General features: G+C 35.0%; 1 protein-coding gene across 6 annotated transcripts in view; it reads left to right on the top strand.

The window, feature by feature from the left end:
- PARP8 (poly(ADP-ribose) polymerase family member 8) overlaps positions 1 to 21395 on the top strand; it is a 172775-nt gene that overhangs the window by 82032 nt on the left and 69348 nt on the right. For all 6 annotated transcript variants that reach the window (XR_012030145.1, XR_012030146.1, XM_072824660.1 and 3 more), the window contains 5 exons: positions 8557 to 8594; positions 15904 to 15993; positions 16792 to 16862; positions 18369 to 18446; positions 19924 to 20018. Coding sequence is in view for 4 of the 6 variants with exons in the window: in XM_072824660.1 (XP_072680761.1) it covers positions 8557 to 8594; positions 15904 to 15993; positions 16792 to 16862; positions 18369 to 18446; positions 19924 to 20018 (372 nt within the window). In the remaining 2 variants the exon portion in view is untranslated. The remainder of the gene's footprint in view (positions 1 to 8556; positions 8595 to 15903; positions 15994 to 16791; positions 16863 to 18368; positions 18447 to 19923; positions 20019 to 21395) is intronic.

Here is a 21395-nt window from a genome sequence, read left to right as displayed (position 1 = left end):
TGCACTGATATGGTCAAATAAAAAGTAGATCACAGTTCCTAACAGCAGGTGCTGCTATCATTTGCCCCAAATTTCTTGGCATTTAATTTGTTGAGTTGAAAATTAATGTAAAGAAGGCAATGAGTTCTGTTTTGTAGGAGTTGGGTTTAAGTTGCTTGAAGAATATCCTACTGAAATGTGGGGAGCAGAAAAAGCTGCCTACTTGGTTTGGAGTTCGAGAATTTTGAGCCTTGTGCTCATGGCTGGTAGGAGACTCATGGATACAATTGAGATTACTCATGTGAAAAAAATAGAGCAGTCAGCATAACTGGAAAGCATTGAAATATGAAAACAGCATGAAATGTGAAATATCAAAAGTCAAGAGCCAAGAAAGGGGGGGTTTCATAATGTCTTTGTTTTTATTAAATGCATCTGAGAATTTGTGTAAGAAAAGGAGTAGGAAAAAAAAAACTGCTATTGTGAAGAAGCAGAATTTTGGTGGGCTACTCAACCTGGTAGAAGCCAGGTTGGAATATGCACATGCATGTGGGCAGGTAGTAAAAAAGGCTTAGATAACTTTTTGCAAAAACTTGATTTTAAGAAGGAAAGTGGAGTGATAAATAGAAAAGGTTACAAGGTAAGGAGAGAGCTTAAACATTATTAGTTTTCCTCCTTTTTATTTTATGCCTTCATAAAGATCGGAAAAAATAGATACAAAAAATAAAAGTTCTCTTTTACCCAATAAACAAGAGATAACAAATGTTGAAATTTGTCATTATTTTTCAAGGCACCCTTCTATTAAATATTTGTAGTCAATATTTACATATTTTTAATGAAAATATGTTGCAGCTGTCTGAATTTTCACATGTACCTTAATGTATCAGAAACACTTATCTAATTACAATATTATTTTATATTACTTTTTCACAGTTGCCTGGTGTTACATGTGTATATATAATAGTTTATATAATCCTACTATTGGCATTTTTGCTTTTCTGGCTACTTCTTCATTTTAATAATCCTAACAATATCTTTGTGAGTAAATCTTTTCACGCTTCCATAATTAGAAATTTTTTTATTAATTCCAAATTGTAGGACAAGGTCCCAAATGGAGCCTTCATTTATAGCATCTATAAATCAAATAGATGGATTAGTCTTAAATGAAAGAACAGACATTTCCATCTTTTTGGGTACAAGGAGAAAAGTATTAGCTTATAGGTGGTTGGAGGGAGAAATAAATGAGAAAATCCCTAGAAGGAGTAGCCATATAACAATCTATTTTATCTCAATGTGGTTAGTTGAAACGGCAAGGTAAGTTAGAAAGTTGTGAAGGTTTGAAAAAGGTACCAGGAACAAGACACAGAAAGGAGTATGAGGGCTTACTGAGCAAAGTTGTGCAGAACTGCTGTGGGTTACCACATGACTGCAGTGGTTCCAAGATGCCTTGGTTCCACTCTCCTCTCCAGCAGCATTCAGAGTCCAGATGTAGGGAGTTGAGAATGCCAGACTTGACTTATCTATGGTATGGCAAAATAGGGGTACAAGATGAAGGAGTTGAAATGGTGAGGAGAGAGCAGTTAGGTCTCTTCAGTCACATAAAGAAGGAAATGAAGCTGAAAGGTAGACTATACAGAGCACAAAGAAAGCATGGAGGATTGGTGGGTGTCAGTAGGAATAAAGGAGTGAGGGCTGAAAAGTTAAAAATTGTGGTAAAAAGTGGGACGCTGGGTTGAGATTTTAGGAGAGCAATTATGCTTCAAGCCAAGGTCCAAGGTGTAGCCATGAATTTGGTGAGCTAAAATTAAGGGAAGATGAGGTCATGGAACCATATGTAGCTTAGCGTTGTCCATATGGATGTGGGTGATGTGAGGATTTTTAAGTAAAGAGGAAGAGAGTGCCCTAGAAGTTCCTAATCCTGGATAAATGACAAAATAATTGGTAGCTGATCATGGTAAATGATGAGGGTGCTATTGCTGGTTGACCTGGGCATTTAGAAAATGTTTATGGAGGATAAAAATGATAAAGTGATAAAGAATATTTTGGGAAGTAAATGGCATCAAAGGCATCAAAATAGCAATTGTGAGCTTCTAGCGTGCCAAGTCACCTTCTAGCTTGAGATGCAAGAGTTGGTTGTGGAGATGGATAGCCAGACAGTGTCTTTTTTCACCTTGTACCACTGAATGTTGAGGAGGAGGTACCAGAGTGAATTTTCTTCTGGTAAGTTCCCAGGGAGCCTGGGAAGGGGGAGGGAACAGATATCCTCAGGTCTAAGCTGTTGTCTTGCAAGAGAACATACAGAGTTAAGGCCTATACTCATAAGCACTGTAGCTAAGGTGGAGGACTGCTGGCCAAGATCTGCAATTTTTTGTTGGTTTCTGCATTTTGCTTTTTCTCATGTAAATTTTAAAAGCGACCTAATTGGGAAAGGAAAGATCCATAAGGATTGGTTTATCAGATAAATTGTTTTAGAGAGTATAAGACACAATGAAATACTGGGTTTTGCTTGCTCTGTCAAACCCCCCAGATGTAGATGAAAAAATATGAGCTCAGAACCCAGCAGTCTTGAGTTTGAGGTAAGAAACATTTTGGGGCTCACTTGTAAACTACAGCTACTGAATCCAGTATCTCCAAGAGGTCTAAATCTAAAACGATTTCATCTTCAGATCTGAGTCCCCTATTATTTCAAAACTGCCTGTTTTCCTCAGCTCCCTACTATTCTTAAAGAATTTTCTTAGATTTGTGAACTCTGGAACTAGATCTAAACTCCTACCTGTTCATAATTCTTCGCAGGCATTTTAGAAGAAATAAGATGGTAATGGAGTGAGTGGTGAGTGTAGGTATAAGAATGACCTTAGGAATGCTTTTTAATTACAGGAGCAAACAAATATAGAAACAAAGTACAGAATTAGGTAGGTAGTGAACACCTGAGTCCCCGCCCCAGGATCTCCTTCAGAGGCTCTTGGCAGTGGACAGAGATCTTTGATAGGGTCAGTTGTTTTCTGAAGAATAAGAGCTGTAAGCAGCCATTTGTATTTAAGAAATGATTGAGGTTATAGAAGTGATTTATAGATTCTGATCTTAAATGTGTATATTAAGAACCCAGTACTATGCAGTACATGCAGTATATACCAAACACACAGTGACCGACCGAGTTCCTCTGACAAAGCACCTCAGTAGAATTGTCATTTAGCCTAGTCTAAAAGTTTGAAGGCATTGTTTCCTGAATTAGAATTCGGAGCTTGCTCCAGGTTTCTATTCCTTCTCCAGTTCACCTTCTTTCTTGTTCACTTCCTCATGATAATTTTGCCTGCTTTAGTATGTACAGTACATGCTAACCTTTCTCCTATATCTATTGAAGCTTGCTTCTTTGCCTCTCCCCGCCCCCAGCCCTGCCTATTAAGTCCTTTAGCTTAATCATCCATGTCTGCTTGTACTAGATTGTTTCCCTAAGAACTCTGTAAGCCACAGAGTGAAACTGATTTGGATTTTACAGCCCTGGTGATTTTCCTTCTGGTGTACTACCAAGAAAATGCTATATAGCACAGGACCTGATGAGTCATTTTTGTAAGGCTTTTGCTTTCTATTTTGTATTTGAAAAATTAGGTATGATCATGAACATGGAAATGTCTCCTAATATCATGAGGATAATACAATCATAAAATAAAATCAGTGTTAGTTTTGGTCTCTGATAAATGTATTATATTGTGATTTTGAGTAAATTGAGTCCCCCAAAAAACATTTATTCCTGTAAAATGTCAATTTTGTAAATTCTCATTGCTTCTGTTGGAAGCTGACTAGAATTACTAGGCACCTGCTGCTCTGAGTCTGGTGGTGTTCTGGGGACCTTACACCTGTTAAACCATTAACTCATCACAGCAGGCTATACTGTAGATCTGGATTCTCCCATTTTACTGAAAAGAGATTGAAGCTGAGTGCGCTGAGGTAACTTTTCTTATGCCACTCAGCTAGTAAGGCTCAAAGCTGGAATTTGATCTCTGTTTGTGTGGCTCTGACTACATCAGGCTCCCTAATTGGAGATAGACATAGGAACGTATTAAGGCTTCCTTTTGTATTTAGACATTCATTTGGGTAAGATATGAAGCCAACTCCTATTGGTTGAGATGGTAGGGTGTTGGGAATCAATTCAGCTTAGTACTGAGTGTAATCTCTGGCAAGATCCCAGGCTTCTGTCACATAGTACTGCCAGATGAAGGGTTGCCTTGATCATCAATAATTTCATTTCTACACAGTATTGTTCCATCGTCTAACGGGATGACTTGTGGGAAAATAAATTCATTGAAGTTGTAGTGTGTATTTCCCCCTGCTTATCTGAAGCATCACTGGCATGCTTATTTTATCTTCTAATTCTTGGCATTTGATTCAGGGCCATGATTTCCAAAGCTGGTCTCTTGGCTGAACTCCAACATCTGCCGTTTGTTCCTGCCTTCTCCACGCACCCCCACCAGTTACATACCTCTCCACTGATAGTTGCTCATATTTTGCTTCTATAGTAGCTTCTGAATCCAATCTCCCTCCTCTTTAGCCTATCCTAAATATTGCGAATCATAACGACTTTTTTCCACATTACTAACTTGCCTCAAAATACTGTTGTGCTTCATGTCATACTCTGTGATTCCATTTATATAGTATTCTTGAAATGTCAAAATTATAGAGTTGGAGAACTGATTAGTGGCTGCTTAGGGTTAAGGATATTGGTTTGAGGGTTAAGGATATTGGTTTGAAGGGAGATAGGTTTGATTCTAACAAGCATGGCATGAGGGAAATCCTTGAATGATCAAATAGTTCTGTATCTTGATGTACGGTAGTGAGTACATATGATAAAATAACACAGAGCTAAACCCAAACTTAACCTAATGTCAATTTCCTGCTTTTGATATTGTACAATAGGTATATAACCTGGATAAAGGCTACATGGGACCTCTCTGCTATCTGTGCACTTAATGGGATTCTATAATTATATGAAAATAAAAAGTAAACAAAAATAGCATTGTGCTTTAAAATGCTAAAGTTGCTATGTCTGTCATATTCATTGCTATATTCTTTGTTTCCTCCCGAATTAATCATACAAAATCATCTCCTGATTTTTTTCTAAGTTGACATTAACACAATGTTTGTCTTTGATCAGGTTACCAAGAAATTGTTAATTAAACAATTAAATATGCTTTATGAAAGAACAGTATATCATTACTTGGTCTCATTACTAGCCATCTTGTTTTCCTGCTCACTTCCTTATTCATTCTTGTCTTTGTGTAATCTCTTTCCATGCATTTAAGAAGCATGCCAGAGGTTTGATTGGTGGAGCCCTGGAGACTTGGGCTTGCCTAGAGCTGTTGCATTGCCTGTGACTACAGTCATTTAGCCAAAAATCCCGTCACAAATTCTAAAAGGCGATGGCTCTTTGAGGACTTAAGAGTTAGTGTTATAAGAGTCAGATGAGCCAGGAAACCCAGGATATGAACTATGGTGAATCACAATCATCCATCCGTTCACATTTACTAGACTAGTTTTATAACGCAGTATATGATCTTTCTTGGTGAACATTCCGTCCTGGAAAGAAAAAGATATCCTGCAGTTATAGGGTTTTTTTGTTTGTTTGTTTTAAATATTTTATTTATTTATTCATGAGAGACACACAGAGGCAGAGACATAGGCAGAGGGAGAAGCAGGCTCCTCTCAGGGAGCCTGATGCAGGACTTGATCCCTGGACCCCGGGATCTCACCCTGAGTGGAAGGCAGACGCTCAACCGCTGAGCCACCAAGGCATTCCTGCAGTTACAGTTTTTTAAATGAAAATCTGTTTGAGACCTTCTATGTCTTTAATGATTTTAGAAGGGTCTAGATCTATTATTGTGATTGTGCAGTTGTCCAGTTCTGTCAGTTTTTTTTTTGAAGCTCTATTAGGTGCATACACATTTATGACCCTTATGCTTTCATCCTGATGAATTGACCCTTTGTCAGTGATCTCTTTGTATCTTTGCCTTGAAGTCTTTGTTATTTATTTAAACACTTGAATCTTATGCTTACCGTTTGCATGGTATAACTTTTCCTTCCTTTACTTTCAGTCTGTGCCTTTATATTTAATGTGAATCTCTTAAAGACAGCATAGAATTAGATCTTGCCTTTTTTTTTTTTTTAATCGATTCTGGCTATTTTTGCTTTTTATTCAGTATAATTCATCCATTAGCATTAAATGCAATCCTTGCTACAATTAGATTCAGGCACCATTTAGTATTTGTTTTTTATTTGTCCCTTCTGTGTTTTGTTCCTCTGTTCTTGCCTTCTTTGGGATTAAATGTTCCAAAATGATTTCAGAATTCCACTTGCATTTATCTATTGTTTTTTCTTTATTTTCTGCTTTTCTAGGGATTACAGTATATTCTTAATTTTTCTTAGAGTTATTGTTTGGGGTTAGTATTATAACATTTTATATAAGATATAAGAACCTTGAAACTGTATATTGCCATTTAATCCCTCCCTGACATTATGCTATAATTGTCATGTCATGTGTATTACATTTACATATTTTATTTTAAAAATCCCACAGTGAAGGGTTAGAATTTTTACTTTAAACAGTCATATATTTTTAAAACATTAAGAGAAAAATAGTCTTTTATATTAACAATTTCTGGTGCTCTTCATTTCTTCTGGATATTTGATTTTCTGATATCATTTACCTGGAGAAATTTGTTTGGATTTTTTTTTTTTTTTGTATTTTTAGTTTGCTGGGACAAATATTGACAATTGTGTCTTTATTTGTAAGTCTTTAAATTTATTTTTGTAAAGACCTATGGCCCGGATATAGAATTCTGGGTTCACATTTGTCAGCCCTCCTTCCCCTCCGCAGCTCATTACTGTCCCCTGTCCTCCATGGTTTCTTAATAAAACATTGATTCTTATTTCCTGTATGGAATGTGTTGAGTTTTTTTCTTCTTTTAAAAATGTTTCCTAAAAAAAAATAAAAAATAAATAAAAATAAAAATAAAAATGTTTCCTTATATTTTATTTGGTTTTCAGCAGTTTGACGGTGTGCACCTGGATATAGCTTTTTTTTTTAAATATTTTATTTATTGCTGAGAAACACAGAGAGAAGCAGAGACATAGACAGAGGGAGAAGCAGGTTCCTCACAGAGAGCCCAATGTGGGACTCAATCCCCAAACCGGGATCATGCCCCCAGCCAAAGGCAGACACACCCTCAATCGCTGAGCCACCTAGGTGCCCCTGGATGCAGCTTTCTTTGCACATACCCTCTTTGGGTTTTTCTGGGCTTCTTAAGTCTGAACATTGGTCTTTCATCCAAAGTGGGAAATTTTCATTTCTTTCTTTCCTACATTTTTCTCTCTTTCTTCGCCTCCTGAAGCTTTAATAATACAAACCTGTGCTCTTTTGTTAGTGTCCCACAAGACCCTGCTGATCTGTTTCTTGTTTATATTGGATTTTCCTTTTTGCTTCCTTAAACATATTTGTAATAACTGTTTTAACACCATTGTAGGCTAATTGCATCACTTGGGTCAAATTTTCTCTTGAATATAGGTTAGATTTTCCTGCTTGTTCGTATGTCAAGTAATTTGGGTTTTATTGAATTTTCTTTGTGAATGATACTTTGCATAGGCTCTATTCTGTATGTTCCTTCAAAGAGAATTGATTTTTTTTTGTCTTAACAAGCAGTTAATTTGGCTGAACTTAAAACTAAATTTTGACTTTTCTTTGGCAAGTGTCAGTTCCACTGATCTATTCAGAAAGCTAATATTGAATATGTGCTGTGTGTCATGCACTAAAATAGGTGACTATGCTAAAAATAAAAATAGACATGGACTCTAACCTCAAGGGACTTACAGTCTAGCTGACAGAGATAGGAAAGTGAACAAATAAGCATGATAACTTTCTGTACGTCACTGAGATAATACCTGGAGGCAGTAGGGTTACTGAGAAAGGAGTTGTGAAATAGTTAAAATACAATTTAAAAATTATTTTTAAAGCAACTCAATCCTTCTGAGAATAGGATATAATTTATTTATTATATGTCATGATGATGAGAAATTGGCTGATGAATAACTAATTAGTTACACTGTCATCCTTTTGTTAATTCTTTGAAGAAAAGGACATGTTTCAAAAGCACATATTGTGGGGAAGCAGTATTAAAAATAAATGTTTAAATTCTGAACTGCCATAAAAAGTAGGAGGAATACTTTGGTAAAAAAAAAAAAAAAAAAAAAAAGCTTGATTTGATAAAATCATCTAAACAAACAATACAAATGATCATAGACTAGGGAATATTAGATATTGCTGAGTTTTTAAAGTCCGAGCTATATGAAAAGTACCACTGATGGGAGAAAGATATTTCAAAGACCATTTGTACTCATGGAAAATATATCTTAAAAACCCCTAAGTTTCATATGTCAAAAAGCAAGGCAAAGAGGTTGTTTGTTTATACTTATACCTGTACTTATATCTGAAAAAATGAATGGGTAATGTGAGTTTGGTTTTTATTTTATAAAAAACATTTACCTTAGCAGTAATTTGAGCCTTTTTTTTCTCTTTTTTCCCTGTTTTAACAGTGTATCCTATTCAGTACATGTATCTGAAGATTACCCAGGTATGCTTTTCTTCTTTCTATTTTTATTACAAATACTTGTGTCATGATGTCTTTGAATAGTTTTTTCTTCTGGAGATGGAAAATGTATATAAATATATCTAGGAGTGAAACGTTGGCAAAAGACTTGAAGATCTAGGAGAATTCTTCATTTGGTTGCCTGTGAAATACATGTCTTACCCTGAGATGCAGTCCAGAATCAAAATAGTTTCCCGATGAAAAGTCATTGACTTGAGCCCATGTGATAGGTTCAGCCTGTATATATTTATCACATTACAAGTAAAACAAATTCTCTGAACTGGTTTAGTTGTTGGATTTGGAACATCATTTAGCTCTTCATGACATAAATAACAATAGGTAAGAATAACAACTAAAATAATAGCTGAAAATAGTAATAGCTAAAAATGGGCCTGTCTTCATTTTTCTAAGTAGTATAATGAAACAATTCTCATAATAATTCCTATGAGATTGTTACCATAACATCATCATTTTACTCATGAACGATGATACATCTAGTAAGAGGAAGAGCTGGGACTTGAACCCAGTAGTCCAGAGCTGATGAACTGTACCACTGGACTAGACTAGGTATCTTGTGCATGCACAGCTATTCTCACTGTATCGGTCTCCTGAAATATATAACTAGGCCCACAAACACTTGTCCCTAGAAGACAGAGTGTGAGAACACTGCAGATCCATCTTTCTGTAAATGAAAAATTCTTCCTCTAGGCCATGGTCAGTCCTGTTTTCTAGACACATGTCATCTCATAGAGCCCCGGCTGCAGATGCCAACATGTTAGTCATGGCAATTTGAAGATACAAACAAGATGTTCCTCTTTAGTATTTTCCTCACATGTGATATCTATAATTTTATCTTGAATAAGAGCATTAAGTATTGTAGAATTAGTGCAGAAAAAAATATAACTTGTTTAGTTTACATCAGAGATAAGAGTATAATGCAGGAATCTATTGTTTATCATATCTCGTGGCAAAGAACAGCAAGGTTTAACTGCCAATATTTCATATATACTACTCCAGTATTCTGAGTTCATAAAATCATATGGTCACCAAACTACCTATTGCGGTCTGCCAGTGTCATAAATTGAAATAAATTCTTATTTAAAATCTAGCCATTTTATTCACATACTCTGCATGATTTGGATCATATTTTTCTATGTAAAATGACTAGATTGCTATAAGTAACTTTGATTATTTGTACTTTGAGTATTTTAAAAAATAATTAGTTCATAAGGTAGTATGAAGGTGTAAAACGTATTTCTTTAGCATTTAGGCTAGTATTTTTTGTGGCAGTTTGTATCATGCATATAATTTTTTTTAAGATTTTATTCATTTATCCATGAGAGACAGACGGGGAGAGAGAGAGAGAGAGAGAGAGAGAGAAAGATATATATATATAGAGAGAGAGAGAGGCAGAGACACAGGCAGAGGGAGAAGCAGGCTTCATGCAGGGAGCCCGACATGGGACTCGATCCCGGGTCTCCAGGATCACACCCTGGGCCTAAGGTGGCGCTAAACCGCTGAGCCACCCGGGCTGCCCCCATATAATTTTTTATACGATCAAATGTTACATTTCAAAATAATTTTGTAGGGGCACCTGGGTGGCTCAGTCTGGTAAGTCTGCTTTTGGCTCAAGTCATGATCCTGGAGTCTTGGGATAAAGCTCCGTGTAGGGCTCCCTACTCAAAGGAGAATCTGCTTTTCCCTCTCCCTCTGCCCCTCAACCTGCTCATGCTCTTTCTCTTTCTCACTCTCTCTCAAATAAATAAATAAATCTTTTTAAAAAGTACCATGGTTAACATTTAAAAAAATAAAAATAAAAATGAAAATAATTTTATAAATCAAAAACTTCCTTATAATTATTTTACCATGATTGCCATATGTGTTAAACATAGTTTTCTTTAAGACTATTGTGCAGTTTTACAAGAGGAGTTACTCATTATTAAAGAGATACTTATTTTTTAATAGTGTAAAAAGCATTCTAGGCAGATTTCATTGGAAGAAGCACGACAAAATATTTTTGAAGAAGAATTTTTGTGGATGATTTTGCAGTCAGCTCTCTCCATTATGATATACTATGTTTTTGATGCTGAACGTTTGCTAAGTATGTTAGGAAAATAAGTTAACCTCTCTAGTTTTTAACTATTATAATTATTGTGCTTCTCATCTTAGGCAGCTCCTAGAGATGTCAATCATGAAAGAACTTTAAGTCAGGGTGATAGAAATAATGCCACAAATAAAAACTCACCTCAGAGACAGTTAAGTGAATTGTTCTTGTAGCACAGGAAATAGGGCTGAAAGATGCCTTTAATAAACCAAGTGAACCAGATGTTTTGCTCCCTCTTGTGGCCAAGAGGTATCATTGACTTTTTCTTGCCTTGCAGGAGGGAGACCCTCTTGGAAATGCAATATACAAAACTTAAAACTAAAACACTGGTTATATCATGTGTGCTTTTTATAAAACAAATTCCCATTATGGAGAAAGTCTGTAGCAAATTTGCCATATAATTTCATTTCTAAAAATAAAGGAAGTGTAAATAAAACACAAGTATGGGTGAGAGAGATTAGTGCATTTCGGGGTAGAATTTTGGATTGGTTGCTGGAACCAGTGCACTGTGTGCCAAGTATTTTCATATACATAATTGAATTGACTCTAAATACCAGCCTGTGTATAGGCAGAACAGAGGCTTTCATGACATTTTATACTTGAAGAAATATGTCAAGAGAGGTTAAATGGTATTTCCCAAGGACATGTAGTTTGATGGCAAAACTGTCTGTAATTTGGTTCTGATTTCTATCACTTCTAGGAGAAAAGTAGTGGTAGTATTTTTATGGAGCTTTCTTCAAAGTGAATATTACCATGGTAATATTTCCCTCTTATTAAATTTTAATCTACATTTAGTTGTACTAACCAGTTCAGTTAATACACTTGATTTCTCAGGTAGATAATATTGTATAAAAATTATTTGTTTGCTCTTCCTTTCCAATATTCATCCTTGTGTTTTCTTTCTCCCATTACACTGCTAGAGCCTCCAGAATAATTTTTAATAATTGATATGAAAGTTGGCAGCTTTGTCCTTTTTTCCAGAATTAGTGAGCACAGTTCCATCTGCTTTCAGGAAACTGCTTTTCTCATTTACCAAGCCTTTTTAAAATTTCATTGTAAAGAATGAGTATAAAGTCTTTATTAAATTCTTGTTTAACATCTGTTGAGGTATCATATGTGCTTTCCCCTTTGACAAGAAGGTGACAAGTTATTTTATTAGCAGGTATGTTAATGTTCATCTGTAAGATACATTTTGTCATATACTTTGTCATTAAAGACTTGACATTATACCTACCTACTTGGCATTCGACAGAACATGCAAGCAAATCTCTGAGCCTAGTATCTTTTTAGGGATGGTTCTGGGATTAATAATTGTTATTTTTCTGCTCTGTTTATTATCTGTTCTGATTTTCTATCTCTTAGGCATGTTTAAGCATGTGTTCTTCTTGAAATCTTACTATGTTGGTGAAATGTGCAACTTTTTCAGCAAAAAGTTGTGTATAGTATTCAATATACATCTGAAAACCTACTGCACCTCTGTGGCGATTTCTCCTTTCTCATTTCAGTTGTTTTATATTTGTTCTTGCCTTTTTTCCACCTTTGATTTTTCTTCCCCAGAGTTTTACCCATTGTAAAATCCTTTCAAACAAGTAGTCTTTTTACTTCATTTTTAATTTCTAAATGCAGTAATCGTGATAGTACTTTTGTTAATTCCTTCTGCTAATGTTCCTTAGTCTTTTTTTTTTCTCCTACTTTTCCTGGATTATATGGTTGAGTGATTAGTTCATCATCCACAGTTGAAAATTTGGAACTTTCTGTGCCCTATGGAAACATATGAGCATAATCCTTCAAATTCGGGATTATGTCACCCTGTTTATCTCCTTAGGAACGGATTTATCATTTTACAATTTTAATCTGTTAAGTAACTTGTGCAATCTATTGAAATTCATCATAGTTTGGTTTTCGTGAACAAAGAGATTCTTAATTGAGCCTTAGGTATTCCTTAAATAACATGTATATAAATGCAATGCTAAATGATATGTTGGCTCTTTAAAATAAAGTGAAGAAATAGAACAGCCTTCTGGTTTACTTGTACTTCCTTATGTCATTTATACTGTAGACAGATTCTTGCTTTTTGAAGGTAACTATATATTACAAGTCACAGATAATTGGCTCTGCTATAATAGAACAGCAGAGTTTTTTCTCATTAGTTCCCACCTTTAATTAGTAGGCTTACCTACTGGTGGGTGTGAATTCTCTCATAGCTTTTATATGTTTTACAACATACTGCAACTGTCGAATGACAATTTTTTAATATTAAAAAAGCATAGCAAACATCGATGTTCGGATTCAGACAGTTTCACCACTTACAGTCATGTTAATTTTAATTATGTAAATAATTTGGGCAAATTGCTTAATTTCTCTGAGCCTTGGTATCCCTATCTTTTTTTTTTTTTATCCCTATCTTTAAAATAGGAATAATAATTGATTGGCTTGAAGGTTGACATGCAGTACATGAATATTAATATTTAACATTCAGGGGAGAAATCCAGATTATATTATAAAACCAGTATAATTACTTAAGTTACGTAGTGATGAATAATGGGGTGACTTGGCCTAAATTATGTTGCATACGAAATGGGATGAAAATAATAGTTTAAGAGATAGTTTTTCATAGCTTTCCACCCATCTCTCCCCAGTTGTCCATGGAGGCTCCCGTAATGCTTGCGTAGTCTGGTAGGGCGGAAAAGAGAAAATATTCGTACTGTTAACAGCCTTTAATAAAGATCCTTAGGTCATCTACAAAACTTACACATTAAAAACCTAACTGTCCCCAGAAGTTTCAAAAAAAGAAAAAAATTGGCATCCCTGGAGTCAAGTGGTAGGATTCCAAAGAAGGAATTTGAGTTTGAAAACATTCTATTCTGTCACTGACTCATTCTGTTACCTTAAATGCATTCTTATCCTTTATATGGCCTACTTTCTCATGTCTAAACAAAGATGATGTTATTATTACAGATGTCAAAATAGTTTGAGGGAGGTTTGGAAATGGTTATTTAAACAACAAGAAGAAAAGAAAACATAGAATTCATTCATACAGCTGGGACGATCCTCAAAGCGCATCAGCAAATCTCCCATTTTTAGAACTAAGCTGACCGTGGCTTAGTTAAAAGCGTTCATTAGCTAGTTGATAGTTGGGTCTAGATTTTATGTGCTTTGTCCACATTCCTACATTTGTATTCTTTGCTTGGGTATACTTCTTTGATCTGGCCTATTATGTTGTAATGATGATTTTATAGATGATGTCTTGAAACCTGAAAACATTTTGGGTCCGGTAAATTAAGCCAGAAACAGAAATTGAAAGTGTTCTAATGTCTAAATACAGAACAAAACACAAACTGGTAGAAAATCTCTTAGAAAATGATGTTTGCATAATCCTGTCTTCCTGCATTATGCAACATGTATTCACCAAATTATATTCTCTTGAATCAAAGCTGACTGCCTTTCAGTATCAACCCCACATAAACCATTTGATCCTTTAAATTGCATTATTCAGTTTCCTGTTTGCATAAACAGGAAGTCCTAATTTAATGCTCACCTCTTGAAGCTGTAGTAAAAAACCTCCTTGTCCCATGACACTGAAATATGCATGATACTGTGTCCACTTTATGGATTTTTCTGGATCTCCCCTTGTAGTTGGTGGTCAGCGATTACTTCTGTTGCTTCAATCCACACTTCTAATACTCCTCTTCTCCGTAAATTTGCTTCATGGAATCCATTGTGCACAGGGACAGTCTAATTCAGTTGATTCAGTAGCACAGTACTTGGAATCAGTAAGACTCTGAATGTGGGTTTAAGAAATTTAAAAACTAGCTTTAATAGAGGGATTTTGACCCCCTACCACAGAGTATTTGGTTACTGACAAAAGAGACTCCAGATAAAAGGTCAAAGTCTCAGTCAGTATGATGAGACAATAATTAAAACAAGTTTATATTAAATCTACTTCTTAATCTGTGGTCCCGCTTGATAAACAAAATCTCACACCTTCCTTGATGCTATTTGAAAAAATAAGGCAAAATTTGCAATTAAAGTAATGAGGCGAACTTGTTTTGTTTCAAATCTAATCCACATTATTGTCCTCTTACTTTCCAGAATAACTGTGAAAGCCTTATGTCTGTTGAGCATCTTTTGTGGCTATGCCATGACTATGTATCACTCACACTGACTCACTACTGTAGGTCTAAAAACAGTGCAGATGTTTCTTTGGAAATAAAGTAATGACTTTGATATTTATCAATTAAAAATCATGTTCTCAATGTACTGACACAATATTATGAAAACTTGGCTCAAGATCTTTTATCATGTATTTAGACAGTTGTCAGAATACTCATTTCCTTTTGCTGAAACTGATACAGGTTTCTATTATTTGTTGGGAATATTTTACACTTTTTATTTTTATATTTTATACAACATTGATAAGAGTATTATAGGACCATTATTAATGAACTGGTGAAGTTTTTGTTAAACAGATCTCTCACGGATGCCCTGTAATCCTCAATGAACAAAGTAGAATAAGTGGCTTTGTGTTGTATTACCATATACATGAAGGTCTGTATTTATTAGGGAAAAGTCCTAAATTTATAAAATATGCTTTTCAATGAAAACAAATAATTAATAAAAATATTAAGTAAGCTGTGGAATAAATATTCTATGAATTCAACTTGTATAGTACTATTTAATGAAATTCATGGAAGAAGAGTTGTGAGACTTTATCAATTTAAAAATGTATCTTAAAGTAATATGGAGGCATGACTTTCAACAAAAGCTTTAGTTCAAAATTTTTAATGACTTGATATTGAATTTGTTGCAGCAAAGGTTCTTGTTTAGCTTTCTTCTTCCAATCACTAACCTGCTTCTATTAGCAGATACTGATAATGGGAAGGACCTGTTCAGTGAGTTGAGGCAACCAGTTGCATCCAAATGATCTGTTGTCACATGGGATCTTAGAGATATATTTGGGTAATAATTTCTATCCAAAGTGTCTAAGCATCTTTAAAGAGGCCATTTAAAATTAAGTCACACATAAATCTGAAGTATACATAATTTTTTCTGAGATTTAAAGACACAGTAACTTGAAAAAATATACCCTTTATCAAAAAATGAAGTTATATCCACATCACTTCTACCACTCGTGAAGCACATGCTACTACTCTGATTACTGTGCCTTTAATTGTCAATATTTCTTTGCAGATAATACATATGTGTCAAGTTCAGAAAATGATGAAGATGTATTAGTTACCACAGAGCCAATTCCAATAATTTTTCATCGAATAGCAACAGGTAATATGAATACACTATTTTTTAAAATTCTGGGTTAATATTTTCTTGACTGTAGGTAACGCTTTTGTTTGTTTGTTTCTTTTAGCTCATGTAACAGATATTTATCTTTGGAATCTATAAATCTGGTTCCCCATATAAATTTTCTATTTAATTTCTGTTTGCTTTTATACAGTTTTTTAAACACAGAAATTTACAGTACTTTAAAAAAAGTCCTGTTTAAATGCATTATGTTGATATTTGCTCTTATGAAAATATCCCATACATAATGGCACTTCTAGACAAACTGAATATTTAAAAAGTTTACTCAGAGGAGACAAACTGTAAGAGGCTCTCTTAATCATAGGAAACAAACTGAGGATCGATAGAGGGTGGTTGGGGGGGATGAGGTAACTGGATAATGGGACATTAAGGAGGGCATGGGAAGTAATGAGCATTGGGTATTACATAAGACTGATGAATCACTGACCGCTACCATGGAAACAAATAATATATTATATATTAATTAATTGAATTAAAAAAAATAAAAATAAAAAGTTTACTTGGGGCAGTGTAGATCCCATGAAATATATAGTGAGAGCTGAAGGAGTCTGTATAAGTGGCACTTTAGTTTGACCATATTTTTATAGGCAGTGAAAGACTTGTATAACACATAACTTCCCAACATAATATAATTTCAAAATATTCCTTAATTTTCTTGCAAAAGGAGAATCACCTGAGGGGTGTTTTTATACTGAAACTTATGAATGTTTGGTAAATAGGATACTGAAAGTGAAATGATGTTTTGTAACTTTCTTTCAGAATTAAGGAAGACAAATGACATTAACTGTTGCTTATCCATAAAATCCAAATTACAGAAGGAAAATGGAGAGGTATGGAAATTACATTTCATATTTTATATGTATTCAAAGCAGCATAGGTATATATTAAATTTACCTTGCATTCGTAGTTAATATCTTGTTATTGAGGTTAAGATCACATATGAAACACAAGCTCATGACTGAGAGACTTAGTATGTGGGAAGGGTAGTGACCTAGAATTAACTCTGAGAAGGAAGCTCCCTTTAAAATAATAGATAGAATGTCTGGTTTAAACCTAAATCAAGTACATATGAAGTTTAATTTATGCTCTGTTTGTCTGTCAAGTAATGTAGTTGACTGAGGAGCACTTATGTAACTTACAGTTCTAACAACTATATGTGGTTATCCATAGTTTTGATGGGACCCTTAACATTTCATTTGTAAAAAGTGATCTCGTTAGTGAAGGTAGCAAAGAGTATGGGTATGTAGTCTTATCATTATTGGCCAATGTTAAAACAACAACAAACTCATACCCCTTCCTCACCTTTAAAAAGTTTGCTTCAATCAGTCAATAAATACTAAGATGTGAAACAAACAAAATGAGTGCAACAGGACTAACAATTATTTACTGTTAAAACTATGCACCCAGTACAATATGTTGTATCCCTTCTAGTGTTGTATCACTATTCTTCTTTATCCACAACGAGAACCACCGATCTAGCAATACTGCAGCTAAAACCAAAAACTTCTCATTTTATAAAATCCAAATCCCCTTTTGTAGGTTTTTCTTTTTCTGTAAGAACTTGAAATTTGTTCTAGAAATTAAGGGATGCTTCCAAAATGTTGGATTAATAGATTCCTGTGTCAAATGGAATTTGCCTTTCTCCTAATTATTTTAACAGAGCCAGGGAGAGGAATATCATCATTAGTTACTTTAGATGAGTTTTTGTTGTTTGCACTTTAGACACATAACAGATGTGGTTCAGTTCATTAGAAACTCAAACTTACAGTTCAAGCATATTTAATTAAATATCCTTTTGGAATCTAAAAGCAAATAACTTCTATATGCAAGAAGTTCTCTTCCTAATGTAATTCATATTTATTTTCATAATTTGATTTTTATATTATTGGAGTTGGAGTGCCTTTTATTTCATACCATTGTGTAGAATTGGCAGTGGAAGTGAGAATAGTCAGGGATAAATGCTGAGGAACTTTTAAATAAAAATTGAATCAGTATGAACTTGTCAGATGTTTTATCAGAACAAAGCCAAAGTTGTAATTGATTATACATGGTTTTATACCTATATCAAATGGTTAATTTTGCAAGATAAAATCAATGAAATATAACTTTTATAAAAGATATCCATAGCGCTTAATACACTGGCAAGCCTGTCTCTTACTACCTTTTGTTTTTGGCTTGTAACTGCACCCAAAATGTTTCTTATATAAAATGTTTTTTTATATAAAAGTCATTTTATATAAAATGACTTACCTATTATGGCCATTTGCAACTTTATTTTCAAAAGAAGGCAAGATAGTTTGACCATTAAAACTTTCTTCTTATTCTATTATTTTAAGGAGTCAAGACAAAATAGTACAGTGGAAGAAGATTCTGAAGGTGATAATGATTCTGAAGAATTTTATTATGGAGGACAGGTGAGCACATAAGGTCCTCCAGCTATCCACTCTCAGAGTTAGCAATAGCTGCCATGTATGTCCTAGTGGAATCCTGTGCTTGATTGAGAGACCTGTATATTAATTCTGATACTAACTTGGAAATCTGTACAATTTCTGTTTATTTATATATATAAATATATATTCAGAAATTAAGATTGCTTTTGCAATTCTTTGTCATCACTCACATTGAACTAACTTCATTACAGAGATTTTGAGGACAGCATTTTATTATGTTTTTGACTTTTACATTTTTTAAGCATATTGGGGTCAGCCACTGTTTTGAAAAGATGACACTTCTAACAAAAGCATGGATAGTTAGTTTTAAATAGAACCTGATTAACCTTTATAAAAACTCATAGTCCGTAACTACTGAGCATCTTCAATATTTGTATTCATTGTCTTCTCCTTACATTGAGGTAAAGTGTTTGTTGAAGAATCGTGGTGAAGAAATATCATAATTTTTATATATGAAAATGGCATAGCCATATGTGCCTGTATATAAAAGAATTCACTGTTTTTCCATGACAATGTTAGAATTATAAAGTGTGCAGTTGATTTTAGGATATGGCTGTATAAGGCATCTTGTTCTGTTTCTATAAACTTCTTGATCAAATATGTTTTGTGACTTGTATAGTATAATGGGAAGGTGGTAGGTTAAAGTGGTGCTTTTTTTGGTTGCTGTTGTTAGAAAGAGAGAAGAGAGAGAGTGGGAGGGGGCAAAGAGGGAGAGAGAGGATCTCAAGCACAGAGCCCAACACGTGGCCCCATCTCATGACCCTGAGATCATGACCTGAGTCGAAATAAAAAGTTTGACACTTAATCAACTGAGTGAGCCAGGTAACCCTAAAGTGGTGCTTTAAAGCCAAAATTGTCATTATGTGGAAGAATGTAAGTCGGTTTACTTCTTTGGAATGAAAAATCACTAATTAGTCAATCACATATAAGCAAGGCAGTAGAGGTATGGACATACAAATAAAAGTGGGCTACTTCTCTCCAAGAATGCCTTTCTAGCCATGGTGATGCTAATGATTGTCTAACCAGTGTTGCACTTTAACATGAGGCAAAATAATCCTTCCAGTTTTGATTTTTGTTTACACAGCTAATATTTGCAGAGGGGAAGTGAATGTTTTTTTTTTTTTCAGTCTAGGTATTCAGTCTAGAAGTTTTCAGATTGTCTGCCAGCCCCTTACTGCAGTCCCTTTAACATTTGCCTTTCCCTCACATCAAAGTGGTCTAATTTTACTTTTCAAACATAATCAATTATACGAGACATTCGTAAATTTACGAATTTTTGAGTGAATATACTGCTGTATCCTCTAGATTTTTCAATGAAGACGACAGAGAAAATGTCCATGGCAAAACCTATGAGGGGGGGCCTGTCCAAGAAATGGTTTGCATTTGATTCTTTTGACTCTCTTCACCCCTGAGTCATTTCTAAACCATCCCTTTTCACCAGGTGAATTATGACGGGGAACTACACAAGCACCCCCAGCTTGAAGCTGATTTGTCGGCAGTGAGAGAGATATATGGGCCGCATGCAGTTTCTCTCAGGTAAATAGTACCTCTCATGAATAAAGATTGAAATGACTTGGTACGTCATTGGGATTTTTTTTTCTCTTGAGTTATTTAAGTAGAAGTATTCTTGGGCTTAGTTATATTTGAAATTTTGAGAGACATTGTGCCATGTTTTTACTTTTACAAAATGGTATATCTTTGGCAGCATGGATTTTTTTGTTTTGTTTTTGATACATGTGGTGTAAGAGTACATTGATGCATTGAAGAAATTTGTTATTTGGAGAGTTAGTTTAATAAAATATCAGTCTTAAGTAGCATCATAATCAATTCTTGTAATAGACTTGGCCAGTTGGGCCCATGCTGTTAATCATAATCGTGTGAACAATAAAAGTAAATAATGCATAACCATTGGTGTCCAGATCACATTGTGATATGATCTGACCCCCAAAAAAGAAAGGAAAAAAAAAAGGACATAAATTTGCAGAGTGTTTGTTTGAATGATAATGTAGTTTATCTTGCAGTTACTTCATACATAATTTGGTGACAAATTTAAAGACCATTATTTATCACTTTTAATTATTCAGAAGACCCCACTATCCTTCCTAACCATTGTCTTTCCTTTAATTTAAAAAAGAAACTCTTTCCTGCTACTATCTAGTTTTCCTCCATGAGTCAGATCTGATTATTTCACATCCTTTTTTCTTTGCCTGAAGGGCAGCCTCCCAAGGTGCCAGGGAATTCCAGAACCCTGTCTCAGACTGACCGCCTTATCCTCAGCCGTCTACACCCAAACCCCACCTGACCCTATACTCCAGATGTGCCGTGTTCCCTATTGGTTTTGGGCATTTGCACAAGTTGTTTTCTTACCAAGGAGTGCTTCATTCTCAACCCTGTTGCTGTCTTTCATTCGAGCCACAGTCCAAAGGCCAGCTTCTCCCTTAGCCTTCAGCCTTTGTTGAATCTCCAGTGCAGATTAGTTTTCTGCCCTTCCCACTCCCCTTATATTTGGCTTTAACCTCATTTAAACCTCATTCTTGGGATGCCTGGGTGGTGCAGCAGTTTGGCGCCTGCCTTTGGCCCAGGGCGCGATCCTGAAGACCTGGGATCGAATCCCACATCAGGCTCCCGGTGCATGGAGCCTGCTTCTCCCTCTGCCTATGTCTCTGCCTCTCTCTCTCTGTGTGACTATCATAAATAAATAAAAATTAAAAAAAAATAAACCTCATTCTTCTTTTTCTTTTTTTTTTAAGATTTTATTTATTTATTCATGAGAGTCAGAGAGAGAGGCAGAGACACAGGCAGAGGGAGAAGCAGGCTCCATGCAGGGAGCCCGACGTTGGACTCGATCCTGGGTCTCCAGGATCACACCCTGGGCTGAAGGCAGCGCTAAACCACTGAGCCACCAGGGCTGCC

Source organism: Canis lupus, chromosome 4, assembly GCF_048164855.1.
Source record: "Canis lupus baileyi chromosome 4, mCanLup2.hap1, whole genome shotgun sequence".
In the NCBI taxonomy this organism is placed as follows: domain Eukaryota; kingdom Metazoa; phylum Chordata; class Mammalia; order Carnivora; family Canidae; genus Canis; species Canis lupus.
Note: the sequence above shows the minus strand (reverse complement) of the source record. Positions and strands in the feature narration are given on the sequence as shown.